Here is a 12,184-nt window from a genome sequence, read left to right as displayed (position 1 = left end):
AGTCAATCTTGCCTTATTGATCCACACTTAGAATTTGAATGAAAGACTGCTCTTTCCATTATTCTATACTGCTTTACTCAAAATTTAGAAATTTTAATGTCAAGTTTTTATTTATAATAGTGTTTTTATTTCTCATTTTCTGTCTTTATAGTTTGTTAATGTGTTTGGTAACATTGTGGAATTTGGGGGGAGGAGTGTACTGAGTATTGAACCCAGAGGTACATTACCAGTGAGCTACATCCCCAGCTCTCTTTTTATTATTTATTTTGAGACAGGCTAAGTTGCTTAGGGTCTTACAAGTTGCTGAGACTGGCCTTGAACTTGCAATCCTCCTTCCTCAGCCTTCTTAGTTGTTGGGACTATAGGTTTGCACCACCACACTTGGCAACCTTGTTAACTTATTAGATTTTTTAGAGTATTTTGTGACAGACATTTGAAAATGTTATTTTAGGAGTTGCTACCTGATAAATTATTTTTTGATAATTAGTTATTTCCTGACACTTAAAAACTCTATGCAAGCCACCCATAGTGGCACATGCCTATAATCCCAGCAGCTCTGGAGGCTGAGACAGGAGAATCATGAGATCAAAGCCACCCTCAGCAAAAGCAAGGCGCTAAGCAACTCAATGAGACCCTATCACTAAATAAATTACAAAATAGGGCTAGGGATGTGGCTCAGTGGTTGAGTGCCCCTGAGTTCAATCCCTGGTAAACCCCCCCCCCAATATGTAATATAATACGTGTGTGTGTGTGTGTGTATGTAAATAAGCACTTGTGTGTATCTTATATCTACCCTCTGCTGCTTAAACTTCCAATAATATTCACTAATCATGCTATTCCTCAAATATAGGAGAGCTATGAGTATTTGACACATTTCTAATGATGAGCTATATTTTCACAATAGAGTGAAAATTATACTTTCTTGAAAATCCCACTCTCACACATGTGCTCAGAATATACAAACAACTTGATAATTATCATTATCAATGAAAATGATGATTTTTTGATGGTATTAACGTAGCATTACCTTGAACCTGACTTCATCTCTTAAGAAAATGTATGATAAAAATAATAAATGAACAGAATTAGCTTTGCCTGTATCAGCTCTAGAATTGTTTATTCCAACAGAGGCAAACAAGAAACAAAGCAACTACAAATAATCTGTCATCCAAAGTCCCTAGGTTTTCATTGCAAGCTATATAATCACATTTATTGGTTTCTTTTGTATCTTTCCAGAATTCTTCATGTATGTACACTAGGAAATACAAATGTAGATTTCTATTTTTGTCCCTATTCTTATACAAATTAGAATTTTCTAATCAGTGTGCATAGAGAATTACCTTTTTGTTGTTGTTATGAGAATTAGCTTTTGATACTTCAAATAATATAATGAAAAACCTTGCCCTATGTGCAGATATATGTCTAAAGTAAATTCCCAGAAGTGGATTTTTTTTAGTCAAAGAATAAATATATTTGTAATTTCAATAATTATAAATTACTCTCCAATAGAAATTGTACCAATTTTTACTCTAAAAGTACTAAAACCCTACATTTGACTTCAGATAGGTTCAGATATGTCCTATCTGATTTCAAATGATGCACGAATTAGTGTAATGCTGCTGTAGAGCACAACTGTGGGATTATAATTTACTGATAAATCAACTCTGAAAGTGTATAAATAATCAGAACTGGCTTCCATCAAGGTAAAAATTTAATCTATAAGACTAGAAAATCTTAAATAAGATGAACAAAAGATTAAAGAAATGAAATTTATAGTTTTCCTACCCATTTTTTCCCCTTGGCACTATGGATTGAACTCAAGGATGCTCTACCACTGAACTAAACCCCTAGCCCATTTTGTTTTTATTTTGAGACAGCTTCTCACTAACCTACTGAGGCTGATCTTGAACTTGGAATCCTCCTGCCTCTGCCTACTGAGTAGCTGGGATTATAGTTGTGCACTACTGTGTCTGGCAACATTTTGTGTCTTAGGGAAATCATTCCAAGTGTACATACTTTATGGACATTAGGTCTAGAAAGAATGGACTTTTTTATTTTATTTTATTTTATTTTATTTTATTTTAGAACATACAGAAAGAACAACTATTATAAAAAATCATAAGAAAACAGATGTTACTTTAGAGAGGGGAGACCTAAAATTGTACTCTTAACTCTATTCTCTCATCTGAAGTTTACTTATCTGTTAAATTAGAAAGTTATATTGTCTGAACTTTAGGGTTTTCTTGCAATCCTAAGATTACATGTTCAAATCCATGAATGGACCATGGTTAGGTTGGTGGAGAAGAAAGGAAGGAGTGTCTTGAGGAAAAATGTGACTGGTAAGGTAAAAAGAGTACCACTTGGAAGGAGTACTGCAGAGACACGAGAGAAGTTATTTGTATTAGGAGTTGCAGGATAATAAAGGGAACATTACAATGTAGATTTGACAAGAGGAATGTCATTGACTCTTTGAATATCATCGTGGATACTGTAGTGATCGTGAAAACCAGATCATATGTGATTAAGAGGTTCACATGGAGAGAGAGCCTGCAGAACAGCAGAAAACCTTTGCCACCATGCACTTCAGAGCATGAATCTCCAGGATATATAAAGAACTCAAAAAAAAAAAAAAACTTAATACCCCCAAAACCAAATAACCTAAATAATAAATGATTTAAAGAACTGAACAAGCACTTCACAGAAGAAGAAATACGATCTCTCAACAAATATATGAAAAAATATTCAACATCTCTAGCAGCTAAAGAAACACATATTAAAATTACACTGAGATTCTATCTCACTGAAGTCAGAATGGCAGTTATCAAGAATACAAGTAACAATAAATGCTGGTGAGGATGTGGGGGAAAAGGTACACTTATACATTGCTGATGGGACTGCAAATTGTTGCAACCATTTTGGAAAGCCATATGGAGATAACTCAGGAAACTTGGAATGGAACTACTATTTGACCCAGTTATCATACTCCTTGGCTTATACCTAAAGGACTTAAAGTCATCATACTACAGTGACGCTGCCACATCAATGTTTATAGCAATTCAGTTCACAATAGCTAAACTATGAATCAGCCTAGTGTCCTTCAGCAGATGAATGGATAAAGAAAATGTACATATACAAAATGGAATACTACTCAGCCATGAAGAGAAATGAATTATGGCATTTGCCAGCAAATGGATGGAAATGGAGACTATCATGCTAAGTGAAATAAGCCAATCCCAAAGAACCAAAGGCCAAATGTTTTCTCCTATATGCAGATTACAAATCACAGTAAGGTGTGGGTAGGGAAGACTAAAAGTTCATTGGATGAGATAAAGGAGAATTAAGGGAAGGGAAGGGAAATGGGAATAGGAAAGAAAATAGAATGAATCAGATATTACTTTCCTGTGTGCTATAAGAGTACACAACAATGTAATTCCACATAATGTACAACCAGAAGAATGGGAAGTTATATTCCTTATATGTATAATATGTCAAAATGCATTCTACTGTCATGTTTAACTAATAAGAAAAGCAACAAAAAGTCCACACGCGGTGATAAAATGGTTTCTGTGGGTTACCTAATTTTGATATAGGGAGAGCAGTTCCGGTTAAGCTTTTTTCAGAGTCAAGAGCCTATTCAATATGAAGAAGGAGGTAAAGTATTTATTGATTTTTGTTAACTTTCTTATTTTAAAGATGTGTACAAACTCATACAGAAACTTTATTCCAAGCTCTAATAGAAAGCTGGAGACTTATTGATAGAACCATCTGCCAGACTTTCTTAAGTGACAGTACTGTTTGTGTCATTTACATGGGAGAAATACCTTACAGTTTTTTTTGGGGTTGGGGGATACCAGGAATTGAATTCAGGGGAACTCAACCACTGAGCCACATCCCCAGCCCTATTTTGTATTTTATTTAGAGACAGGGTCTTGCTAAGTTACTTAGTACCTTAGCTGTTGCTGAGGCTGGCTTTGAACTTGAGATCCTCTTGTCTCAGCCTCCCAAGCTGCTGGGATTACAGGCGTGTGCCACTATGCCTGGCTCAGTTTTGTTTTTGTTTTTGTTTTTAGTTTAGTTTTGAAAATGTTTCTTAAGAATCAAAATTATTTGCATGTTTTAGATGAACTTGAAGAAATGTTGAATCCTATGGGAACTGTTCAGACAAATCCATATACTGAAAATGCAACAGCTTTACATATTAAATTTCCAGAGAATAAAAAACAACCTTATTATTACCCTCCTTTCGATAAGGTAAGCTAATTATTTAGAGGACCACTGTGCATGAAATAATTTAAAGTGTTATTTCCTGGCTCTGTATGTTTGCAGTTTGAGCTCAACATGTCTACTTTGCCTTAAAACTTAACATGAGTTAATAGTTTGGTTCAGTAACAAGCCCTATGAGTTCTGGTGATATCATTGACCAAGTAAGGCATGGCTTCTGGAGTTCAGGTTCCTCAGTTATGAAGTGACAAAATTGTAATTGTTCTGAAATCATTTTCAATGTAAAAAGGCCATAAATACATTAATATGTAACTGAACACATAGATATGTTTCACTGAACATTTTAACATGTTGATTCAGAGATTAAAGACAAAATCACTATTGTTTTAGAGTTGATATTCAAAGACTGGATTATTTATGTTGAATATTACTATTTGTAGGACTTCTTAAGGTGGCATTTGTATAGAGTCTACATAGGTACTTCCATTTACAAATATATTTTTTTAGTATGTGAACTGTATGTCTTAAGGATAAGGAGATTATCTGGTGAGGACTGAAAATAGGACTTTGATAATTTTTATGTTTAGAGAGCTAAGATGTCATATTTTTATCTTCAGGTTTGGCATCCTTGTTTCAGACATGGTTGATGTGGATTTTTATGCAGAAATTTTGAACAAATTCTCAAAAAATAAACAAGTTTCCTTTTTTCTTAATCCAATTGAGAATAAGCTGCCTTTAAAGATGTTTTACTAAACAATATTACAAATTAATCCACATTTAACTTAATTGCATTTTAATATTTAACACTAAATCCTGTAGAGTTGTTGTTTCACATGGGAGGTATTGGGCATTGAACCCAGGAGCCTCACCTATGTTAATAAGCAAGCATTCTACCACCAATCTGCATCCCCAACACTAAAGGAGATGTTTTAAAAGTATTATATACATTTAATTTATGTAATTCGGTGTTTTTTATATCATTTTCACTTTAATTTGATTTTATCTACCCAAGAGGTAACTTTTCACTTCAGGTCCTTTAAGAATGCTTTTCTGACTGATAATTTACAACCAAATTAAATTTTGTGTTTCTTATAATTGAAATCCCAAATATGGTAGGACCCATATCCTTTAGTATGCATTAAGTAGAAAAAAGTACATTTTGACTCATCCATTGTGTTCTTGTGGTGATTTTAGTTGACCATGGATAGAAATTTCTCCATAAGCTATAACTGCTTATGCTACATTTAATATAATGATTGTTACTGTGTTCAGTTATGGTTTGTATTCAACAGTCAATTATAATTTACTTGGGATCAAATGACATGGTTTTTGAAGCATTTTTACAAATATAGCATCCATGTAAATGTAAGTGGATTTAATCTAAGATTTTAAGAGAAGTCAAGGTTTTTTTTAATTTTTTTTTTTTAGAGAGAGAAAGAGAATTTTTTAAAAAAATATTTATTTTTTTAGTTTTCGGCGGACACAACATCTTTGTTTGTATGTGGTGCTGAGGATGGAACCTGGGCCACATACACGCCAGGCGAGAGTGCTACCACTTGAGCCACATCCCCAGCCCCAGAGGTCAAGTTTTTTAAAAATATATTTGACTATTGACCATAGTCATCCATAACTGGTCACTAAATTTTTCTTTGCCTTTCTAGTCTCTTGGGAAGGCTGTCTTGAAGAAGTTCAGTTAGGAATAAAGATTTTAGTTTTTAAATATGTATAAATACATTTATATTTAATTGGTTTTCCTTTAATTTTGCAATTATATATGGTTATTATAAAATAAGCAATACGTATGTAAAATGCAAAAGTTCCCATAGGTCCTATTCTTTTTATTTAACTTTGTTGCTGTAACCACTTGCATACATTTTGCTTTTCAAGCCAATTTTATGGCTCTTGCTTAATTTTAATAACTATAATCTCACTTTATCACAGCAACCCTATGAAATAGGATGGGAATTATCATGCTATACATGAGAACATAGATAAATTATTTACTCAGAAATAGGAAATGGATCTTCTGATTGTTTATCCACTGATCTTCCACTAGACCAGTGAGTTTCCTTCTTTTCGAGATTGAGCACCCCCTTTAAACTTAATGAATTTAAAAAATATTTTTAGGCTTTCCCTAGTCATTACTTTTACTTTCCTTGTTGGTTTGTTTGTTTGTTTGTTTGTTTTGTTGTTGTTATTTGGTATTGGTACTGAGGATCAAACCCAGGTCTCAGCAAGCACTTCTCTACTGAGCTAAAGCTATACCTTTAGCCCAACTTCTGCTTTTGGTATCTATTACTTAAGGCGAAAAAGGAGAAATGACAAGAACTTGTTCTACATTTAGTAACTCTTATAAACACTTGCATTTTTTAACCAAAATTCGTTTATCTATATTTCCAAAAAAGTGTTACATATATATGTACTTATATATTTACTTATTTTACCTACAGGTAATCCTAATGTCCCCTAGGAGTTGCAGTCTCTTACAGTAATATCACTGTTTCCCTGTTGCCAAAGGTTTGAAGCACTTGGGAAACACCATTTTGCTTTTAAAATTCATGTTTCCATTGTAAAATGCAGAAATGCCAGACCATAATGTAGTCTCTTATAATCTAAGTACAGGCATAGTTATGTACACTTAAAATTGTATGAATATGGGAATCAAATTTTAACTTTAAAACTTTTTTTAAACAGATTATTGAAAAGGCAGCTGAGATTGCAAGCAGTGATAGTGCTAATGTAGCAGTAAGTATCAAGAGTTTTAAATGACTGTCTTCTTATAGAATTGTATGCATTATTTTGTACCTTCATCTCATTTATGGTAGTGAACTTGTGGAAGACCATAACTCATATGCAAGAACAGTATGTGAGTGTGGGTAAGTATGCATATACTGAATTTTATTAAATGGCAGCTCAGTTTGTGGACCATCGGTGCACTGTTACTAAGCCATTTTGCAATGTAAGTGCAGGTTCAGCCATCTCTAAGGGATGTTGTTGCACCTTGGAGATTAACAGTACTCTTAGTGAATGTTACTCATTTGAACAAGGAGACTGTTATCTTTGTGAAACAAAGCAAGTGTTATAAGGACAAGAAAGTGGTGTGAAGATCTATATGTCTTCCATTTTGAAATTCTGCCATGTTTAGCATACAGTTCCCATTTCATAATTTAACATTTCTGCTCTAGCTTCCTACTTTGCTATGATACAGGCTTCAGGAGCACAAAAGTGAGACTAGAGGCCATGCCCCAGTCTTATTTAGAGGATATTGTTAGTATGTTTTCATTTCTGCTCCCATCTCATTGGCCAGATCTCACAACTATAACCAAACTGCAAGCCAGATTGGGAAATGCAGTTTTTAACTGGGCCATCAGATGCATGGCTAAAAGTAAGCCATCCCATTACAGGAAAAAGTAACAGAATGGATCTTAAAGTTTTTTAATTTTATAACTTAAGACTTTGTTTGAACTCTGTCCTAATATTCACGTTTCTTGGTCTCACATAACAACTTTTAAGTGTCTTCAGCAAAACCCTTTTACACATAGAATATTAATGATATAGAGTCTAAGAAGCTAAATAGAGATAATTATGTATGTTTTTCTCATTCTCAGAGTATCAAAGCACTGCTTGATGTTTACTAGTTGGAGGGGTATCTGGCCTAGGCTCTTTTCTGCTTTGCCATGAAATCTCTCAGAATCTCACAGTGCAAGTCCCCTTTTACTACTTCCATATTAATGTCTCTTAGCTTAAATTTTGTCTTTTGAATATTAATGCTTGACCCAAGAAGGTGGATCACGAGTACCAGTTTAGAAAGGCTCTGGGTCAGGTTGGGACTTCAGGATCTGAGTCCTGCCTGCCCCCTCATCTTTTTTCCCCTATCATTTTTGTGTTCTAAGAGTTGCTGGAAAGAAAAACAAAAGCAAAAAAAAAAAAAAAAAGGAAGGTTAAAAGTACCAAAAGTTTAATACTAGTATACACTTACCAACTTGTCAGGTAATTATTAAAACAGGTCATTAAGTTAAGTCTTGGTTCTAATGCCTCTTTAGTATCCATGTGTTACACTAAATATTGCTCCTTGAACCTCAGAGACTTGAATTAATTTTCACTATTTCTGCCACAGTCTTGTACCTTACTTAATCAGAGGGTTCCCTGAATACTGATTTTAGTAATCTTATTCAGATCTTTGGGTGTGTGTGTGTGTGTATGTGTGTGTGTACACACACATACACACACACACACCAAAAAAATAAATAAATAAATTTAGGTACGCAGTACAATTAAGAAATAGACCAAAAATGAAAGTCTCTATCTATAACCTCTGTGTGTTCTTCTCTCCAGAGCTGTATAAAGAGTTCAGTTTGTAGTTACCAATATTAAGTTTAGTGTAAATGTCTTTATTTTCCTCCATTTTAAGAAGTGAGATCATTTTTATATAGTTTTATCTTTTTTATTTAATACAGTTTGTGGATATGTTAGCATGAATAGGTCTTCATTTTTCACATACTTCAATATTTTGTAGTTATATTCATTAGTAACCATTAGTTATTCAACATACATATTCCTATTCATGGATGTTTTGCTTATTTTCAGCTTTTCTCTATTAAAACGTCTGCAATGATTATTTTGTACATACTGCTTCATACATCTGTTTATTTTGTAGGATCAATTCCTAGAAGTACTTTCATTATGTTGGTTTTTCTTGACTAGTGAGAGACTTCCTGATTGTCTGCCTGTAATGTGTCTTAAGTAACTGTAGGAATTAGAGTATCCCAAATGAGAGGACTTCTATGCATTCTGGAATCAGTTGACTTCCTAGGGCTCAATACCCATGCTTCTCACCTAAATCTGGAATTGATACCATAGCTATTCCATCTTGGCACCGAAAGAGAAAGGAGCATGCTTGACTATCTACAGTCCCATAGTGGTCCTCTTTGTGATTGCCAGTGGCTCCCTCCCACTCCTTGAATGCCTTGATTCTGAGCTAGAGCTCCCTAAGGATTGTGTGCATAGCATTCTCACTACTACATGGGTTTAGAATATCTGATCTCTTGTCCTGTCTGCATTCAGCATTCTCTCCTTAAAAATTTCTGGTGTCAGGCACTCTTTGTCATTTCTTAGGGCTCTTTTTAGCTATTATTTTCAAAACGACATGTTTTATACTTTATGCCCCCCCCAACCCTGGTGCTGAGTATAGTCTACAGTTTGTGCTCACTGGGCAAGCACATTACCACTGGGCTACATCCCCAGTGCCACTATTTAGGCTTGTGGATGAGAGGATGAAGAGAACTGTGTTTTCATGGCATTATACACATATGTACATGTATGTATACACACAAACACATATGTATGAAGAGCAGGTTAAGTTCCTTAATAAGATGATGGTAGTTTCATTTATTGAATTATGTATATATATGGTTAATTGGATCTATGCAAATTTATCATCACCTTATTAAGGTATTTAACCTGATTTTGACCTGCCCCTCCTCCCTCCAAGGCCTTTCAGTGTTGTTTGGGTTGACTTCAAACTCCTGGGCTCAGATGATCCTCCTGTTCACCTTCATCCTCCCTGTCTTCTTTTTTTCAGTATATTGGGAAGGAAAATAGGTTTTTTCCCCCCTCAGTTTGTTGAGAGTGTGTGTGTGTGTGTGTGTGTGTGTGTGTGTGTGTGTGCGCGCGTGCATGCACGCATTGTGTGGAATTCATTGTTAAATATTTTTACAAGCACACAGTATCATATTTAGTTTTAGCCAACATTGTTTTGTTTTGGGGAAGTTGTTGCGTTGTTGAGGATTGAAACCCAGATCTTACACGTGCTACATATGCACTTTATCACTGAGCTGCACCCAAACCCTAACAGAAAGTTCTTCATTTAAAGAGATTTTGAGCACAGGTAACATCTATTTATTACTTTTATTTTTTTACCTTATACATTTGGGTCATCTTAAATTCTGTTAAAATAATGAGTAACTTGGTTTTTAACCGAAACGCACTCCTGCCACCTAGCGTTTGCACATAGATTTTTTTAAATGTTATTCTTTTTTTCCTTTTTTAGAGCTACTTTGATTCTTCATGTTTAGCTTATAAATTTAACATTGAGCAATTAAAACTTTTTAAATGAATCCACTTTTATTTTTTATCCACTTGTATCTTTTTAGGGAATTATGTATTTGTATTTCACATTATAAGTGCGTATAAACTCGTATATAGAGTTGCTGAATGTTTGCCAGTGATATTTGCATAATTAAATTCTGTAATGAGTATTTTACTCCTGTAGAGTCGAGGTGGAAAAAAGTTTCTTGCTGTACTGAAAGAAATCTTGGACAGGGATCCCTTGTCACAGCTGTGTGAGAATGAAATGGATCTTATTTGGACTTTGCGTCAAGACTGCAGAGAGAATTTCCCACAGTCACTGCCAAAATTACTCCTATCGATCAAGTGGAATAAACTTGAAGATGTCGCTCAGGTAACAAAATGTCATTTCTGTAGCTCCTTTTAGGTACATATGTTTCTTTGTTAATTTTATATAAAGTGTCCTTTCCTTATAGGTTGATTTCCATATGTTGGATAATTTTTCCTCAGGAGAAATTTTGAAGTTTTAAACTTTAAGTCCCCTGGTCCATCCTTATATATTGGACCAGAAAGTTTCAAGGTTTAAAAATCCCAGATTCTAGATAGAGTTGCTGTATCTTTCGCTAAAGACAACTAAAACATTGGTTTTGGGTAGTCACCTATGAAAAGAAGCACTTTCTAGGTCTTGGGCACCTTTGCCAGTTTCTTCAGTGAACCCCTATGTGTGAATGAATGTATGTATGTATTTTGTGTTGCTGGGGATCAAACCAGAAGTGCTTTACACCTGAGCAATATGCCCAGCCTTTTACTTTTTTTTTTTTCACTCTAAGACAGTGAAAAATAAAAGCTGGCCTGGAACTTGCAATCACTGGATTATAGGAATGTGCCACCAAATCCAGCTGACTGCTCTAAAATGAATATTGTTTGAAAATTACCACTATCATGGGAGTTAATTTAGCTCTATTGTAGAAGTTGATGTTAAACCATTCAATTCAATCTTAACATTCACATGTATGGGTAGTATTGATAAATATGTAACTTTAAACATAGATAAATATGTCATTCAGGCAGAATAGAGAAGGGGAAAATGTTTTGCTCTTGAAAAGCAGCCACATTTGGGCTCCCTGATATAATTATCAAGACTGTCAAAAAGTACCCTAAGCTAGGCACGGTTGTGTACGCCTATAATCCCAGCTGCGTAGGAGTCTGAGGCAGGAAGATGGGAGAGTTCAAAGCCAGCCTCAGCAAAAGTGAGGCACTAAGCAATTTAGAGACCATGTCTCTAAATGAAATGCAAAATAGGGCTGGAGATGTGGCTCAGCAGTCAAGTGCCCCTGAATTCAATCCCCAATATCTCCTCCCACAGACAAAAAAGGCACTTTAAAGTCATATGGCCCCCAATGCTCAATAGAAAGAAACTTGAAGTGATTTTTTAAATGAGAACAAATAAATTTGCCTATTTGAAAAATGAAATTTGTTTATTTTCTTTGAATGTAACTGATTTCTCTAGCTCTGTGATCTCAGTGTATCATAATGGCTTTAAAATTTTAGTGAAAAATACATATACAAAAAAATACAAAAAATACATTTTTGTTTGCTTTAACTAGGGAAAAGAACACAAAATTTATTAAATACCTAAGGAATGGTAGTATTAGATTCCAAAAATGGTATTTTAATTTTAATCATATTATTGGGGGGGGGGTTATGAGAGATTTGTCCCAGGGACAGTTTACTACAGAGCTATATCCCTAGTCCATCCATCTTCCTCCCTCCCTCCCTCCCTCCCTTCCTTCCTTCCTTCCTTCCTTCCTTCCTTTTTTGACACCAGGGATTGAACTCAATGGCATTCAACCATTGAGCCACATCCCCAGCCCTATTTTGTATTTTATTTAAAGAC

General features: G+C 34.6%; 1 protein-coding gene across 3 annotated transcripts in view; it reads left to right on the top strand.

Annotated features, from left to right (window-relative positions):
• Pik3cb (phosphatidylinositol-4,5-bisphosphate 3-kinase catalytic subunit beta) overlaps positions 1–12,184 on the top strand; it is a 133,635-nt gene that overhangs the window by 87,173 nt on the left and 34,278 nt on the right. For all 3 annotated transcript variants that reach the window (XM_026385056.2, XM_026385055.2, XM_026385057.2), the window contains 3 exons: positions 4,121–4,251; positions 6,916–6,966; positions 10,493–10,681. In XM_026385056.2, coding sequence (XP_026240841.1) covers positions 4,121–4,251; positions 6,916–6,966; positions 10,493–10,681 — 371 coding nt within the window. The remainder of the gene's footprint in view (positions 1–4,120; positions 4,252–6,915; positions 6,967–10,492; positions 10,682–12,184) is intronic.

Source organism: Urocitellus parryii, chromosome 2, assembly GCF_045843805.1.
Source record: "Urocitellus parryii isolate mUroPar1 chromosome 2, mUroPar1.hap1, whole genome shotgun sequence".
Lineage (NCBI taxonomy): Eukaryota > Metazoa > Chordata > Mammalia > Rodentia > Sciuridae > Urocitellus > Urocitellus parryii.
The sequence above is the reverse complement of the archived record's forward strand: the minus strand, read 5'-3'. Positions and strand labels throughout refer to the sequence as shown.